The following is an 18,880-nucleotide window of genomic DNA, read 5'->3' as shown; positions in this document are numbered from 1 at the left end:
AGCGGCTTATCGGATAAGCGGATAAGCGGCTTAGTGGCTTAGAAAAAGGGGGGGAGGGAAAAAACCCCGCAGGAACTCGCAAGACATTTTCGTCTTGCGAAGCAAGCCCATAGGAAATTTGTTTTGCGAAGCACCTCCAAAACGGAAAACTCTTTCGTCTAGCGAGTTTTAAGTCTTGCGAGGCATTCGTCTTGCGGGGCACCACTGTACATGATTCAGTGTTTCCACAGTATTCCTTTGAATATCTGACCCAGCTTTCAGGGAACTCAGTGACCCGTGAGATATTTGCAATGAATTCCTTGTGAATGGTTTTGAAACATTATCTGTAAAAGAGCCCCGTAAGTGTAAAACACAGCTAGGTGAATAATTAGTAACATAATATTTATCTGGCAAGTTTCACCTTTTTGGTGCTTGAGAACTGATTGAGACCAGATCGCAGACTTCTCCAATGTATTCGTTATTTTAAGTTATTTGCAGAATCAGCAAATAATTTTGGGTTTGCGGATCACTCGTGAATTGGGAAAGTTCATAATTCACATGGCGTTGCCTACCATGGGATTTAGGCAAGTCCTGTTTCTGGTTCTAGCCTGGCAGACATGCACAAGCAGTCAACCCACCCTACACAAATGGCCACTTCTGTGAGTACTGCCTGATTGTTCCTGCATGTGTTTTACTGGCGTTAGTAACAAACATAAGAGACTCATAAATATGGCTAGAGTGCAATTTTCTTACAGATTTGCATATTTTCTTGTGACAGTTCTACATTAGAAGAGGTCACAGGCGGATCCACTATGAAACTAACAAAGCTTAAATTTGAGGGTCTCTGATGCCAGATGGGCCCCAGAAGCAATTTTAGTCCACACTGCTTAAACTTTTTGGGTCTAGTATACCAGATTTGAGTCACGTGATTCAAATTGGTTAATTTTTTGTTGTATATATTTCAACCATCCCTAAGTTTGAGAGTCAGTAGCATAGACATTGTAAAGGTGTGGTGATCTGTTGTGGAACAACCCCATGGAAGATGCTAGAAGTTACCTAGACCTCATTGCTGGTTATGAAGGGACCCCCATAACAGTTCAAGCTTCAGGGGCCGCCCAAATGGATGAGGTGTCCCAGGGCACTAAGGAACCTAAGAATACAGGAGACCTTCTCTCTAGATCAGTGGTTCTCAAACTTTTTTCCTCTGGGCCACACTTTCAGAATAATTTTCTTTTATTGATTTTTATTGATAAGAAATACATTGGAAATACAATATATTGATAAGAAATACAACTCCTAGCAGTGCTTGATTTATCACATAGAAAGCAACTACTTTTATAATATGATCATGGGACATCCAGAAAGTATAAAACATGGCAGTTATATAAAAACAGGAATCACTCCCAAAATATAATAATAAATGATCCTCTTACGTATGTACCTTAAGTACGTATACCAATTCAATGAGAGGTGTGATCTTGCTTTTGCTGCATAATCTCATTATATTGGGTTTAATTTAAGACAAACTTATCTCTTTATCAACACAAAGAAGCCTTTCTCATACTGCTGAGTTCAACTGCTGCCCGCAATGTGTTATAGTGTCGTTTGAAATTGTTTTAATGTAATTTTATTATTGTAAGCTACCCTGGACCTTTTTAGGGGAGTTATAAATTTGAATAAATAAGTAAATAAATATCATTCCGATTAGACTGAGATTATTCCCAGACTGGATTTTCTCAAGGTTTGACTCCAGGGCAAAATTTGCTTTGAGGGGATTCAAAGCTCTTATTCAATGACAAGAAGATACCTCTTATGGCCAGGGTGGAGGGGAGCGTCACTTTTGTCAAAGCAGTGATTACACAGTGCAAAGTGTCCCTTTCTCTTGCCAAAGGTTTCACATATGCAAGTTTAAAGTTTGTCAGCAGTGGGATCTGCAAACACCCCCCACCCCCAATACCCAGGAAATTATTGGCCTCCAAGAAGAAGGGGTGCAGGATCTGCTGGGTAGCTCTTGCAAACTGACATTTGTCACTTTGCACCAGGTGGGTGTTTTCTTCCCTTTTTTGTGACCTAAAAGATTGCCACCTGACAAGCTTTGATTTGCCCCTTTAGTGCAACCATTTTCCCTAGCAGAGCAAATGAGCTTTTGGATGCATGTGCAGTTTTTTATCAAGGGAATTGCGTGGGGAGAATGTCATTGTTTCAACGCCCCACCTCCACCACAGTTTTAATTGAAATCACAAACACCAATAATTGGGGATTTTTTGCAAACAAAGAAAAAAACCCCAACAGGTCAGGAAATCCAATCCTGGATTGGATTTAATTTGGCCTGCAGACTTTTATGAAGAGATGGATGCCTTTCAGTATAACCTCTACTTCATCGTAGGTTTATGGTGGTCTCAGAAGCCAGCTTCATATTTTCATGATCCAAATGGTACTTCAAATACTATGGAATGGACTAATACAGTGAAACCTTGGGTTACAGACGCTTCAGGTTACAGACTCCACTAACCCAGAAATAGTACCTTGGGTTAAGAACTTTGCTTCAGGATGAGAACAGAAATCGTGCTCCGGCGGCGCAGCAGCAGCAGGAGGCCCCATTAGCTAAAGTGGTGCTTCAGGTTAAGAACAGTTTCAGGTTAAGAACGGACCTCTGGAACGAATTAAGTACTTAACCCGAGGTACCACTGTAGTTTTTTGTGGTTTTTTTAAATCCATTTTGTCTGGTGTGTTTCCACATTCTCTCAAAATTTGGATTTTTGAGTGTAGTGTGGTGATAATTGAAATAATAGAAAACTATCTCAACATTTTTAAAAAATCGTGTGTATATGATATGATTCAACTAATATTTGTGGCCAAATGATTTCTGGAAGTCTTTCACAATGTAGCAGCTGAGAAGATTATGCTCAGTTTCAGTAAATGGAAGCTTTAGAAATTGTGGTTCTCCACGAGTGGCATCTGGGGCAATTAGACTGGGCACATGTTGGGCAACAATCTGAAATCTGATCATGCGTCACTTCTGTATGCCAATACCAATTTTTTTTAAAAAATATAACAGCTTCTTACAGGTCCTCCATTCAGTGTTATTCTATACAAACTATATTGGATCTTGGGTGACAACTCCCATCAACCCAGCCAGCAAAAGTTACCTTTGTAGTTACTTCCATGTTGATCTGCAGATTGTGTGGTACTGCTTCTGTTTTGCATAGTCCAGTTAGAAGATGGATGCATGAAGAAGGAAATTTTCAGTAAAGTGCTCTCTCCCTAACTTTGACTAACCTCTGCCTTTTCTTCTACCAGTTCATTCCCATCTCATTTTGCTGCCCATGTAAACCCAGCCCCAGATTCTAAGCAATTTCAACACTTTCTCTCAGTGGTAGTAGACCTGGGTTGCTCTTGGTTAACTAGTCAGAACATCCTGGGGCACAGTGCCTCTTGCTGACATGGAAAGAGCTCAGTCATCCTAGGTCAGGCTGGTTTGTGCTGAGCAAAATTCTGTGCAGTCACCATTCTGCTGCGCCTGGCTACAATTTGTGCTAGCTCAACATAGCTTCCTGCAGATAAAGATGCCTGAAAGCATTCCGAGACTGTGATATGAAGCATTTAACGAAGCAAGTCTCATTTAACTCACTGACTTTTTCTGAGGAAACTGGCTATTAGGTCCTGAGGTTCAAACAAGCCCAAAGGATAAGAAAATGAACTTCCTATTTGTGTGCAGCCTTGTGGAAAAAAAATTAAATAGGGAATTAAAAACTAAGTAAGCCAATGGGGTTTGCATGAATTGGTTTGGTGACACTTAGCCCTTTCCTTGGGAAACTACCGGACGAAACAAAGCTCCTTTAGGAGGTTTTGAATTAATCTTAAATCTTATTTATGTATTCTGTTCTTGGAAATGAGAAAGAGACTAAGCAGAAACAGCATGCCTATTTGTAAATATGAGTTTAAAAGGGACTGTTTTCAACAAAAGCAGTGCCTAGTTTACGACCAAATCGTCATATCTAAAACTGAGTTCCCAGCATTGTTTCTCCTCTTTAATCTTGGCTACTATTCTTGAATTAAAGGGGAATTATGCAATTTCCCCTCCCAATCCCATCCCTGCATCCCGATTCCTGACACTTGCCTATGCACACATCTTCTGATGCTTAGAGCCATCGCTTGATCCAAAACATAATGATGCATTTAGCATATGGACAAAAGTATTGACTCTGGTACTGAGATTGTAATTTCACACGCACACGTACAAGGAGGAAAAAAGGTTAGAAGGAAATCTGAAAATGAGACAACACAAAGCTTTACAAAATAAGCCAACAAAGGAAGACCGTGCCACACAACTTCAAAGGCAATTGCAAATCCATTTTAAAACTTAATTATGTAATAATTTTCTTTCTTTCTCTCTCCCATTCCCCCCCTCCCCCGAAAAGCAAGATATAGTTGTGAAGTTCAGATTTAACACAGAGGATGTTGTTTGTTAAACTGGAAACCAAGTGACAGGCCACTTATAACAGGAGGCCTGTTTCCGATCCTTTGAGTGAAATATGGTCATTATTTGTTGAGTGTCAGTTTCGGTTAGCTTTATTTAGTTTTCAGGGAAGGAAGGCAGTGCCTTACTTGAGCAGAAGTAAAAGTTTTGGAATCTTCTTGTTCAGAATTCTACTTTTGATCTAAATTATATGCCTGCAAGATTGACCAATCATTCCCCCACCCACCCCTGTGCTTAAAGAAATGCCATATTGCTTTGTATACAGAAAGTGGTTTTGCTTTCGAGTATCACGTGCTGCTAATTATGGCCTAGATTCTACTGGCTTTACCCATGCAATTAGTAGCTTTTGGCATGGAACTCAGATCTTCTGAAATTCATCCATGTGTTTCCAGAGAGAGGCACTGCTGAACATGTGGCAGTGAGACTGCATGGTGGGTTTTATTTTGGTCTATCAGCAATATACCAAATGCTGAATTTCATAGTTACCAGCACCTCTACGATACCAGAACCTCTACCTGTCCCCGGTCTGCATGAAAGGCAGGGAAAATTGATTATTTTAAAACTTTGCAGGTTGATACTTGAATGCAGGATGTGTTTCAGATTATATTAAAAAAATACCAAGAACTTAATCACATCTCCATCATTGGTTGTGAAAACTAAAGAGATCCTGGTAGAATTCCAGGAAGTTTCTTCTCCATCAGCAACCGAAGCCAAAGCCGTTCACATGCGTTCATGCTGAACTATTGCTCCAGAGCTGAGCAGTTCCTCTAGGGCATCATCTTTGTACCCCAGAATATCCTTCAGAACATCCAATGTGTGCTGACCAATGAGAGGAGGAGGTTTGGGCTCCGACACTTCAAACTGGCTGTACCTTACGGCTGGTCCTGTCAAAAACAAGAAAAAAGAAAACTGGAAGTTAATAATGGTCATGGTTAGTTTTGTGAATAATGCCATCCTGTACACAGAGAAGACACCCGCAAATATCACAGATTCTTGTGCCTTGAGAATGCTTTTCTCTCTTTTTTTTAAATAATATTTTATTAAATTTTCACAATAAAAAATTATAAACGATAAATAAGAAAAACACAAGAAAGATAAAAAACCACAAAGATACAAAAATACAAACACTTAACACAAAAACAAAGAAAAAAAAGAAAAAAAGAGAAAGGACTCTTTTCAAATTCATATCCTTCATAACCTTATTTTCATGACTTCCACCCGCCCTCCTTTCTTGTATTCCACTTCAAATTTAATTTAGCAAATTCATTTATATTAGTTTATCCTTTGAAAGTTCCTTCAAATATCATATTATTCAAATTTTCATCCAATATCTATCCCTTCTTTCATATTTTTATTTATCTTAATCACTTGAACCTCTTCTTCTCATTTCAGTGTCCTCAACATTCAAAGATTTTGCAATGTTTTTGCAGATAGTTTTTAAACTTCTTCCAATCTTCTTCCACCTGCTCTTCTCCTTGATCTCGTATTCTGCTAGTCATTTCTGCCATTTCCATGTAGTCCATTACTTGCATCTGCCATTCTTCCAAGGTGGGTAGATATTGTGTCTTCCAATGCTTTGCAACCAGAATTCTTGCTGCTGCTGTGGCATACAAAAAGAAAGTTCTATCCTTCTTTGGCACCAATTGGCCGACCATGCCCAGGAGAAAGGCCTCTGGTTTCTGAGAATGCTTTTCTCTTTCTCTCGACAAGATATTCATGTGGTTTGCATGGGTGAAACTACCAACACAAGTCAAAAGCCAGAGATTTCACATTGCCCTTCATTATTTCAAAAGGCGCTGCTTTCAGGTGCTGTTGTGTGATGAGACACTGAGTGATGTAGATGAAGGTTTGCATCAATCCAAAGAGGATGGAACCAATGGGAAGCTGAAACCACCCATCACAAAGTATGCTGCTTGGCTGACAGTTTCAACCAAACCAGCTATTATAAAGAACTTGAAAAATAGCAAACCTTCCACTTTTTTTGTGGCAGAACATATAAATAAGTTTTTGAAGACAGCAATTTCTTAAGCAGGAGTCTGGTAAAGAATGCTTCTTGATCATATGGATCAGTACACAAAGATCTCGCTCTAGGCCAGACTCGTGAACTTGTGGAGCCACTGCTTCAGAGCTAGTTGATATGTCTTCATTCCAACCAGATATTTCCATCGAAGTTCAGAAAAGGAATTAAATCACATGAGTGCTGTGTGTGTTTTCATTGTTAAATGAAAAGCAGGCCTTGGTGACTACTTACTGAAATGCCCATATCCCTCTTCTGTATTTGCTATACTGATACATAGTATACAAATTACATTTCTTTTTATCAGCCCCCACAGAATATTTAAATCAGTCTAGGGATTTAGCAAACGAGGGCTGCTAACAAAGTTGTTCCGTCCTGGCTATGTGGCTGTGGAAATAATTTTTTCAGGTTTTTATGTTTACAATTCCACTTCCATTATTCCATCACGAGTTCCAGAAGGACATTTTGTACACATATTATAAATCAGATTTGGTAAATGAAAAGGGGCTGTGCCTGTTCACAGATTCAGAGCATAACATGTTCAGAATATTCATTGAACAGACCATTCTCCTATGATGCAACCTTGAGATTGCAACTTGGATTGGAATATTATTTGTGCATTTATCAATTATTATTCATAATGTGTAGTGATGAAAAATTCCACAGGGCAAAAAATGAAAACTTCCATGAGTCAGAAATAAGGTTGCCACTGCAAAAAGCATGAAATCAATTAATAGGGAAATCCTTTTTCTGTCAAGGGACGCACTAAAATGAATGGGAACTGCACAAGAGCACAGAGAAGCTTGTATACATTTATTGTAAATATACAGTTCACTGGTGTCTGTTCTTAAATTTGTTTTGGATTTGTTTGTATGTTGTTGTTTTGAAGTTTTTTTTAAAATAATAATAATAGTGTGTGCTGCCCTTGGCTCCTTTGGGAGGAAGATTGAGATACAAATTTAATTAACAAATACATTCCCGGGGAGGCAGATACATGCTGATGTGAGTAAGACCATTTGTTGTTTCCTCTCTCATTTTCTATGCCCCCCCTCTCTGGAATGCCCCCCACCTTCCATTGCTAAGCCTCCTTGATCTCAATGAGACCTAAGTGCTACTAACTTAGTCTGGATCCAGCCGAATGATCTACTCATAACTGAGCAGTGATTTGCATCCAGGGTGGCGCTGTGGGTTAAACCACAGAGCCTAGGGCTTGCCAATCAGAAGGTCGGCGGTTCGAATCCTCGTGACGGGGTGAGCTGCCATTGCTTGGCACCTGCTCCTGCCAACCTAGCAGTTTGAAAGCACGTCAAAGTGCAAGTAGATAAATAGGTACCACTCCGGCGGGAAGGTAAACAGCATTTCCATGTGCTGCTCTGGTTCGCCAGAAGCGGCTTAGTCATGCTGGCCACATGACCTGGAAGCTGTATGCCGGCTCCCTCAGCCAGTAAAGCGAGATGAGCGCCGCAACCCCAGAGTCATCCGTGACTGAACCTAATGGTCAGGGGTCCCTTTACCTTTTACTTTTCTTGGCCTAAATCTCTGTCATCATAAATGTGTTAGGACTCTGTTGTTTTTTGCTGCAACAGGTTGTCATGACTACTTCTCTGGAAGCTGCATCTCACACTCCTCTCATGTTATGGCAGTTTAAAGAAATAAGTCTACTTACTAGCTCTTACTAAAAGCACACACAAACCCACCAGTAGACTACATGTTGAACTAGTCAATTTGCGGTCCTTCAAACTGCTATCCTAAATGGTCAAAGACAACACTCTTGAGATGGACTGTCATTTCAAGTCCCTTTCATTCAGAGCTGTTTGTAAATTCCTAATCTTTAGCTGACTGGCCTCCCCCCACCCCCAAGTCTTATATTAGTGACCCTCAATGCAAGATAAATTCTGACCTTGAGCATTGGTAAATGCCGGCATTCATTGTCTAAAGTGGCTGGGGCTTGCATTCTTATATTGCTCAAATGCCACTATCAGTTTTGAAGTTTTAAGGAAACCATCTTGCAAATAAATGACCTCTGGAGATTAAACTGGTCAAATGAAAAGCAAACTAACAATGCATTTAAAGTGCATTTAGAAATATCAGAGTTGTACCCAACCTTGGCAATAGTAAATAAGGATAATAATCAGCAAGGAAGTAGATCAGCCTTAATCAAAAGTTCCACAAGAGCAGCTTTGCTTTATATGCAAAAGGTTGGACTAGGCAGTTTTGAGAATGGGCTCCACCAGCTATTATTATTTTTTCTTTTTCATTTGATGCAAGCAGGGGTAAGATTGCCCGGGGGGGGTGTATTAAAGATTTCTTAATTTACAAAAGCATGTGCATTGTCTTCTTAATTTACAAAAGCATGTGCATTGTCTTTTTCAGGTTGAAACAAATCAGTATCATTTTTTGTGAGACATTAGTGTTGCATGCAATACAGAATTGGGAAGAAAAGAGGGGGAGTGGGGATGGTGGGGGCTCCACTCGCTATTATGACTAGCATGTGAAAGTGAACTTGCACAAAACAGCATTAAGTTTTTGTACTCATGATGTCACCTAGAGCTTTGATCATCAATTTATGGACCAGAGCACATAAGGAGGTTCTGCACAGACCTAAGATGGGTTGAATTAGTGACATCCTCACTGTTTCCCCAGCCCTAATTCATTTTATTTTCATTTAGAGAATTCATATACTGCTTTTCACTTCAGTGATGAATTAGCAAAGGGATTTACATATAAAATATAATACAATGCAATAAAATGCAATTACTTACAATCATAGAATTGTAGAGTTGGACAGAACCCCGAGGGTCATCTAGTCCAACCCCCTTCCTCCCCTTGTTTGTTGTTCTGCCCCGTGACTTCTGCTCTTCCAACTTTGCATTACCAAAGCTTTTCTGCTCCTTAAACAACTTCCTCCTTTCTTGCCCACTGTCACCATCAAGAGGAAGTGTCTCAGTGTACATGGCACCACCTTTCTCCCCATGTGTGAGTGGTAGCATTTATTTCCATTCTCCCCTACCTTCTGTTACTCCCCATTGTCCATCTTGAATTATGACCTCCTTGGGACTGGATGCATACAATGGCCTAGGACCCTCATACTCCTAGGACCGCCTCTCCTGGTATTCCCATGGAGGACCTTAAGGTCCATAAATAACAACACCCTAGTGGTCCCAGGCCCTAAGGAAGTCAGATTAGCTTCAACCAGAGCCAGGGCCTTTTCAACACTGGCTCCGGCCTGGTGGAACGTTCTGTCTCATGAGACCAGGGCCCTGCGGGATCTGATTTCTTTCCGCAGGGCCTGTAAGACAGTTGTTCCGCCTGGCCTTTGGCTTGGAATCAACTTGATCCCCTCCCCCTCTTCCTTTTTCCTTTTTCCTTCTGTGATGGAACTCCTATTTGGGGATTTCCCTGGCTTTTTCTGGCCCACGTAGGACCAGTCTGGATAGTTGGCCTTGGTGAAGATTTGACATTTTCATCCCCAAAAAGTTTTTGATTTGAGTTTCTACTGAAATGAGGCTGCATTTTAATGTACTTAATCTTGTTTTTAAGTCGTATTTTAATCAATTGTTTTTATACCTGGTGTTAGCCACCCTGAGCCCGGTCTTGGCTGGGGAGGGTGGGGTATTAATAAAATTATTTTTATTTATTTATTTATTATTATTATTATTATTATTATTATTATTATTAGCCTATGTATGTTGCCAATGCAACTCTCTAAAGGTGCCATACAAACTGAAGGCATGAAACAGAGGGAGGGAGTGAGTTTGGAAAATTAACTTGAAAAACTAACCTTGTACTACATGTTTAGAATATTTTTTTCTGGAGAGAGCTGTGGGCATTCCACAAGAAAGACCTAAACACACATTCTGCTATATGTGAAGTCCTTTAAATCAATATTTATATTTTGACTTCTTTAGCAAGTTACTAAGACAGTTGCTCCAGATACTGCTTTATCGCCAGGGTTTCACAAGGCGTCAGATGAACATTATATCAGTTATACGTATAGTACCAAATTGTCTCCGCCTTCCCTAGTACTTGAAATCCACATCATCATCATAAATTTTGTTTATTTGGCGCCTCTCTGCCATAACATCCCAGGCGCCAAACATACCATAAAGTTAAGACACAGAACACATTAAAACATGAGATATAAAAGACAGATAAGACAGTGCAAGCATCTTTTTGCTACGCGAGGTCCCAAGGGGATTAAAGACGTCTTTCTTTTTAAAAGGTTAAACAGTCCAGGAGTTTTTATGGTAGATTTCTGAGATGAAAGAGAACAAGGGGAAAGGCAGGGACCTGGACCAACCTCAGCCCCAGCACCAAGAGCTGCCCCAAGTGTCCTGATTGCCTAGATTAATTCTAGTTGCCACACGTGTGCGCACAACACAGGAATAAAAGCACTGACCTTCCCAAGACAAAGAGTTAAAGCATTAAATTGTAAATAACGGACTTGTTGCAAACTGTTTTGAAAAATGATTATTCAGAATTTTACAATATATTATTTCAGTTCTGCATGTGATTTATTTAATTACTTCTGCCCCCAGCCTAGAACTTAGAAACGAGCAATTAAAGGGCAGCTTTCCCTTTCCCATGAAACAGTTCCGAGAGAAGGCTACTAGGTTGGCAACTGCTCAGTTTAGTATTTAGTATTTAGTATTCCCCCTGGGTTTTCTTAAGAGTGTGTCTCAGAGGTTTTCTGCTTGACCCTCACTTTATAGGCATGGGTCCAAGCAGCTTCCCCCTTGCCCCACTCCTTCCCAAGGGAAAACCTGTTATTATTATTTTTTAAAATAATATTTATTACTTTTAAAACTTACAAAAAGGAAAGAGAAGAAAAAAGACAAAAAGAAAAAAACAACAACAAGAAAAGGAAAAAAACAATACAATACAATATATAAACAATACAAAACACAACATTAACCTAAACAAAACAAAACAAAAACAATTTAAAAACATACATTGTACCATTTCAGTAGTCTATCTTTCATACCCTTGTTTCATCGACCTCCTCTCACCTCCCTTTTTGTATTCCACTTCTATTAATTGTTTCAGCAATTCCTTTCCATCTTTCTCTATTTTCTGTCATATAAATATCTTAACTTATTTTTACCCTTATTTTCCACTAATACTATAATGCTTATTTATGCTTAACTCCTTATAACATTTCAACTAAAGCCATAAGATTTCATTCCAACATTTTTCTAACACTCAGGGGAAAACCTGTTATTTAGCAATCAGAACAAATGGCAATCCAGGGAAAATCCTTAATAAAGGTGTATTTTGAGAAAGGACTGGTGGCACATGGTCTGATCCTGCTGCCCTGGCGGTCATACTCTGCACTAGCTGCAGCTTCTGGACAGTCTTTGAACAGTAGCATCATCGTCCTGTGCAGCTCAGCCACAGCAGATCTTGGTGGCGGGAGAGGCCAGCCAATCAGCCAAGTCTCGGGGGTACTTGCCTGGAGGCAGAGTCTGTATGCAAGGTTCAGTCCAGTCCTAAGGACAGGAGTATTTCAGCTCACATAGTCAGATGGTCCAGGGGTCAAGAAAGCAGAGGGTCCAAGGTCAAGAGAAGCAAGAAGCAGCAAGGTCTGGTCAGGAACAACAAATGTTTCCAGCAACTGTCTGAGGCTGGAAACCCTAAGCTGGAGCCAGCTGGTTCACATCAGGAAGAAGAAGGCTGATCAGCAGCAGGTGCAGTCACTGCCTTCTGCTCCTTCAGGTTGCTGCTCAGCAGGTGAAGCTGATTCCTGGCCCATGACAGATAGTGCCACACAGGACTAGCCTAAGACATGTTGACACTTGAAGCAAACCACAAAATGCCCCCCCCCCCCAATCAGGGAAGGGGTGGGTGAAGATCTACACTGAGAACAAGGATGGGAGGAGACCAGCAGCACCTCCTATTGGCCAAGGAGGAACACTAGGCTAGCAGATTTGGCCTCCAAGGACTGCACAGCACAAGAAGAAGAAGAAGAAGAAGAAGAAGAAGAAGAAGAAGAAGAAGAAGAAGAAGAAGAAGAAGTAGTGTTCCTTGGAGACAGAATCTGCTGTCCCTGGGGATCCTGCCACCTGAGGCAGTGGGCCCTGGGTGGGATAAAACGCATCACAGCAGGCTAATCTTAAGGCTATTGGGTTATGGCTTACTGAAGTCAGGCTATCCTGGTTCAAGAATGGCTACAGCAGGTGAACCAGCCGAAAGCATGTCACCACTGATGCCACCTGGTCACTCAGTCATACACTGGTCATTGTGTTGAACCACCAAGAGATCATCAGGGAAAGCCAACAGGGTTGCACTCTCCATGTCTCACTCCTGATAAAGATCATCAGTCAAGGAGACCAAGGCTATTGCATTGCGAAATCCAAGTCTAAACCCAGACTGAAGTGGGTCTGGATAATCTGCCTTCTCCATGCATGTGCACAACTGGCAGACAGCCACCATCGTAATCGCCTTGCCCAGAAAATGTTGAGGATGGTGGCACATGACTTCCTCATTTGCACAGCACCCAATGCCAGTTTTGATACCTTGGTGCAATTGCCTCTTACAGCTTGTGGTAGCTAGAGCGCTATCTGAGGCTGCTGCAATTCTGCTGCCTTCCGTTCCAAGCAATCATCTGTTTTATTTTAATTTTAAATTCCTAAAAGAACAGTCAGCATTAGGATTTGGGCGGGAGAAAAGGGCAAATTCCACATTTGGACCCTATTCAGATGAATTTACAAACTGACAATGTGATCAATACCAACACAGTACGGAGGGCAAGCAATTGTGTTGGCTTTCCACTGTCTGTTGCCAATCCCTGTCATGTGATATTCAGCTCATCTGAGGTTGGAAATATCAAAGCAGTATGGGGCACTCAAGTCTCTTCAATCAAGCAGCCTTTGGTTTAAATTGCACAAGTGTGAATGTGTGAGCACAACAGAGTGGCCCTCTTTCTGAAGTTCTTGTGGCTGTAAATATTACCAGAGATTTTCATTCTATCCTGTGAAAGGCAAAAAAAGAAGAAGTCAGGAATCCTCTTTCTTCACCCATAAAAGCTACAGGAATATTGAGAAAGTGAAATGTAAGAACCAGACACACCCATGGAGAGGAATGAAGTATAAGGCTAGGAAGCTATCCAGAGAGGGAGAGAGACGGCGGGGGAGGGGGGACTCTGCATCCAAGAAAGAAGACAAGTAAAAAGCTTGAGAGTATAAATTAGAATCAGATTGGAACCAGCCATGCATAAGCAATATTCCATCTCAAATGTGCACAGATCAGTTTCATTAATGCAATTCCCCATTCTCCTTGACTTTTTCCACCACCTTGATGCTTTGGACTACTTCCTTTTCCTTTTCTCCACCGCCCCACTTTCACTGGGAAGTAAAGTGCTTTAACTTACTTGAGCTAGTAATTTTGAAGTTCTGATCGTAAGCAGCAGGTGCTTGGTTTAAAGAGAATTTTTCCGTCATTGACCGTCTGGGAGCATCAGCAGCACCTCCCTCCCTCCCTCCCTCCCTCCCTCCCACACACCCCAGCACCTTTGATCCTTTGCCACTTGCACTTGTGGGTTTCACATTTGACTTGATGTTTCTTTCCAAGATGTGTCATTCCTCCCCCCACCGCCTTGCTAATGCATCTTCCTTTTGTAAGATTGTCAGATTTGAGCCTTTCGCTTCTATACAAATCACAGCAAAAAATGGTTGGCATTTATTGCCTTCAAGGATGCTACAGAGGATGCTCATTTACTTCAACTATCAATAAAAGGCCACTATGATGTGTGAACACACTGGAGTAAAATACAGTGGTGCCCCGCAAACGAATGCCTCGCAAGACGGAAAACTCGCTAGACTAAAGAGTTTTCCGTTTTGGAGGTGCTTCGCAAAACAAATTTCCTATGGGCTTGCTTTGCAAGACGAAAATGTCTTGTGAGTTCCTGCGGGGTTTTTTCCCTCCCCCTCCCCTTTTTCTAAGCCGCTAAGTCGCTTATCTGCTTATCCGCTAAGCTGATAAGCCGCTAAAAGCCACTAAAAACCGCTAATAGCGCTAAGCCATCAATGGGCTTGCTTCACAAGACGAAAAAACCACTAGACAAAGAGACTCGCGGAACGGATTCTTTTCGTCTTGCGAGGCACCACTGTACTCGCTAATAATAATTTTTTATTTGTACCCTCCCCTCCCCAGTGTACCCCAGTGTTAAATTCACCACCCTCTACACAACATGTTTTTTTGCTATGTGTACTGCTTCAGGTCCAGCCCAGAGTCAGCCAAGGGTGTGCACTGCAGGTGAGGAAACCCCTCTCCAGACACAGCAGGACTCAATAGAGCAGCACAGCCACTGCCTCATCCACAGTCCTGCTGCTTAGGGTGGGAAGACCATTTCGCAGTACCAGCTCCCAGGCAGCAGAGGCACAGATCAGGTCTGTTGTCATCAGATGACAGCTCTGCATCCAGGCGATTAAATGCTGCCTCCCCATCCTGTTTCTGGGGTTTCCATTCGTTACCAATGACAAGGATCCTCCCACGTTATCTTCCATCTGCCTGCCATTTGCGGGGCTGCACTGAGGTGCTCTTCACTAGTAGGGTTTCCCGGCTGGTAGTCTTTTTCTTTCTTTGGCGATCACTCGTAGCCAAGTAAGATTGTCTTCCATAAACACGGTTTTAACAATGAGTCCGTAAGTGACTGTGGAGGCCAATTCTGGATCCACACGTCCTTCCACAGTGGGGACATTGGTTTCCGGCCAGGAGTTGATCACGGTGTGGATTTGCCAAGCATGTCTTCCTCTTAGCATGTTTCTCCCTTGTGTCCTGAGTTCGAGTGTCTTCAAAGCCCATGACACCTTTGGTAAAGGCTGTTCTCCAACTGGAGCACTTGCAGGCTAGTGTTTCCTAGTAGTCAGTGTTTATACTACATTTTTTTAGATTTGCCATGAGACAGTCTTCAAACCTCTTTTGTTGACTACCAACATTACGCTTTCCATTTTTAAGTTTGGAATACAGTAGTTGCTTTGGAAGACGATCATCAGGCATCCGCACAACATGACCAGTCCAACTAAGTTGATGTTGAACAATCATTGCTTCAACACTGGTGATCTTTGCCTGTCTTCCCAAGTGATGTTAAAAAATTTTGGAGACACCAAAAATGATGAAATCTTTCAAGGGGTTGGAGATGGCATTTATAAGTGGTCCATGTTTCACAAGCATATAATAATAATAATAATAATAATAATAATAATAATAATAATAATATATTTTTATTTATACCCCGCCCTCCCCAGCCAAGGCCGAGCTCAGAGTGGCTTACAAGCAATAATAAAAACAAGATGAATGATTACAACTTAAAAACAAAAATAAAATACAACATTAAAATAATGGAACATTAAAATATTAAAATGTAGCCTCATCGCAGGAGGAGAAGGAAAAGAAAAAAGAAAGAGAGGGAGGGAGCAAATCAAATTGGCTCCAAGCCAAAGGCCAGGCGGAACAACTCTGTCTTACAGGCCCTGTGGAAAGAAATCAGATCCTGCAGGGCCCTGGTCTCATGAGGCAGAGCGTTCCACCAGACCGGAGCCAGAGTTGAAAAGGCCATGGCTCTGGTTGAAGCCAATCTAATTTCCTTAGGGCCTGGGACCACTAGGGTGTTGTTATTTATGGACCTTGAGGCTCTCCATGGGGCATACCGGGAGAAGCGGTCCCGTAGGTACGAGGGTCCTAGGCCGTGAAGGGCTTTAAAGGTCAAAAGCAGCACCTTAAATCTGACCCTGTACTCCACCGGGAGCCAGTGCAGCTTGAAAAGCACTGGGTGAATATGCTCCCATGGCAGAGACCCCGTGAGGAGCCTTGCTGCAGCATTCTGCACCCGCTGGAGTTTCTGGGACAGCTTCAAGGGCAGCCCCGCGTAGAGCGAATTACAGTAGTCAAGCCTGGAGATGACCGTCGCATGGATCACTGTGGCCAGGTCAGGTCAGGAAAGGTAAGGGACCAACTGCTTGATGCAGTGAAGGTGGAAAAATGTCACCTTGGCTGTTGCTGTAACTTGAGCCTCCATGGAAAGGGAGGCGTCAAGGATTACACCCAAACTCTTAACGGAAGGCAATGGCACTTATTGGGCCCCCGCAAGAGAAGGGAGTCGGCCCCTCATCCCCATGCCATCCCAACCTAGCCATAGGACCTCTGTCTTCAAAGGATTTAGTTTCACAGCTTCCAAGCATCTGGTCAGTGTGTTCGGGGCCGAGTCAGTGTGGCCATCCATCAGCAGATAGAGCTGAGTGTCATCAGCATATTGGTGACAGCCCAGCCCAAAGCTCCGGATAATCTGGACAAGGGGGCGCATAAAGATGTTAAAAAGCATCGGGGAGAGAATTGCGGCCTGCGGCACTCCACACACCAAGGAGTGGCGCGACGACATTTCCCTCCCTAGTGCCACCCTCTGTCCCCGACCAGAGATAAAAGAGCACAACCAGTTACGGGCTATGCCCTGTATCCCCACGTCTGCGAGGCGGTGGTCCAGAAGATCATGATCAACCATGTTAAAGGCTGCTGACAAATCTAAAAGGATCAACAGTCCTGACCCGCCTCAATCCAGTTGTCTACGGAGATCATCTGTTAGGGCAACCAGAGCCGTCTCCGTCCCAAAACCAGGACGGAAACCGGACTGAAATGGATCTAATGCCGATGTTTCCTCCAGAAACCTACCAAACTGTTCAGCAACCGCTCTCTCAATTACCTTACCCAGGTATGGAAGGTTTGAAACTGGGCGGTAATTGGATAGGTTTAAGGGATCTAATGAAGTTTTCTTTAAGAGTGGACACACCACTGCTTCCTTCAGTTCCCCTGGGAATGTCCCCGTGTCAAGGGACAAATTAATAATTTCAACCAGGGGGGGTCCGCACAACATCTGGACACTCCCTAATCAGCCAAGACGGGCACGGATCAAGGAGGCAGGTGGTGGGCCTACCAACTTGGAGGAATCTATCCACATCAGTAGGGAGTATCCAATCGAAATGGTCCAACACTGGACCTGAAGTCAGTCGAGGGGCCTCCAGTTCAGTCACTGTATCTAAATTGGCAGGGAGGTCACGGCGGAGCAACAGGACTTTCTCTGCAAAAAAGCTCGCGAATGCCTCACAGCTGTGGGTCGAATTTGTGCTTAAATTTGGTTGTCCTCCTAAGGATGTTATTGACCTAATTATTCTAAAAAGTTGTGCCGGGCGAGAGCTAGCGGATGCAATGGAAACTGCAAAGTAAGATTTCTTAGCAGCTTTCATAACCATCTCATAGGCTTTCATAAGCGTCCTATAAAATGTTCTTGAGGCTCTGTCACGAGTCCGTCGGCATACTCGCTCTAGCCGTCTGAGATCCCGCTTCATTTTCCGGAGCTCCTCAGTAAACCAAGGGGCCCGGTTTTGGCAGGGTCGCAGAGGGCGCTTAGGCGCGATCTCATCAATGGCTGCCAAGAGCTGGTTATTCCAGTCCTCAACAAGGTCATCTAATGAGTCGCCAGGAGGAGCAGGGTTCCGCAAGGCTTGTCGGAATCTATCAGGATCCATCAGTTTTCGCTGACGAGCCCAAATAGCTTTGCCACCTGAGCCGGGAGGAGCGGGAAGTATAGTAGGTTGGTAGTACAATAGCTTTGTAAACAAGCATTTTGGTAGTACAGCTCTCTTGCCACTGGAGGACAGGATTTCAAGAAAGGACTGAGCAGACAAACACCTCCAAGCCCCCCTGCAGCAAGGTGGACTAGTGGTTTGGATTGCTCTTTAAATGTAGAAACGTTCTGCTGGGTGGCATAGTGAGGATATATCAAAAGTACTTCTTTGTTGTCTTCACTGCCACTGAGTAGGCTCACTAATGAACACTTACTTGTGCTGGTTGCATTTGTCTGGAGTTTTTCTTCATTTGCGTCTCCCAGGTGGTTTCACTGTCTTCAGCTCTGCTGTATGCCAAGAAGCCAGTTGTTGTTGTTGTTGATGTTTAGTCGTTTAGTCGTGTCTGACTCTTCATGACCCCATGGACCAGAGCACGCCAGGCACTTCTGTCTTCCACTGCCTCCCGCAGTTTGGTCAGACTCATGTTTGTAGCTTTGAAGACACTATCCAACCATCTCGTCCTCTGTCGTCCCCTTCTCCTTGTGCCCTCCATCTTTCCCAACATCAGGGTCTTTTCGAGGGAGTCTTCTCTTCTCATGAGGTGGCCAAAGTATTGGAGCCTCAGCTTCACAATCTGTCCTTCCAGTGAGCACTCAGGGCTGATTTCCTTAAGAATGGAGAGGTTTGATCTTCTTGCAGTCCATGGGACTCTCAAGAGTCTCCTCCAGCACCATAATTCAAAAGCATCAATTCTTGGGCGATCAGCCTTCTTTATGGTCCAGCTCTCACTTCCATACATCATTACTGGGAAAACCATAGCTTTTACTATACGGACCTTTGTTGGCAAGG

General features: G+C 42.8%; 1 protein-coding gene across 3 annotated transcripts in view; it reads right to left on the bottom strand.

Moving 5' to 3' along the window:
- Positions 1 to 1,194: 1,194 nt before the first annotated feature.
- SUGCT (succinyl-CoA:glutarate-CoA transferase) overlaps positions 1,195 to 18,880 on the bottom strand; it is a 311,799-nt gene continuing 294,113 nt past the window's right edge. For all 3 annotated transcript variants that reach the window (XM_081834820.1, XM_081834815.1, XM_081834816.1), the window contains exon 14: positions 1,195 to 5,343. In XM_081834820.1, the coding sequence (XP_081690946.1) occupies positions 5,180 to 5,343 (164 nt within the window). In that variant the 3' untranslated portion in view covers positions 1,195 to 5,179. The remainder of the gene's footprint in view (positions 5,344 to 18,880) is intronic.

This window comes from Podarcis erhardii, assembly GCF_964252035.2.
Source record: "Podarcis erhardii genome assembly, chromosome: 12".
Classification (NCBI taxonomy): Eukaryota; Metazoa; Chordata; class Lepidosauria; order Squamata; family Lacertidae; genus Podarcis; species Podarcis erhardii.
The sequence above is the reverse complement of the archived record's forward strand: the minus strand, read 5'-3'. Positions and strand labels throughout refer to the sequence as shown.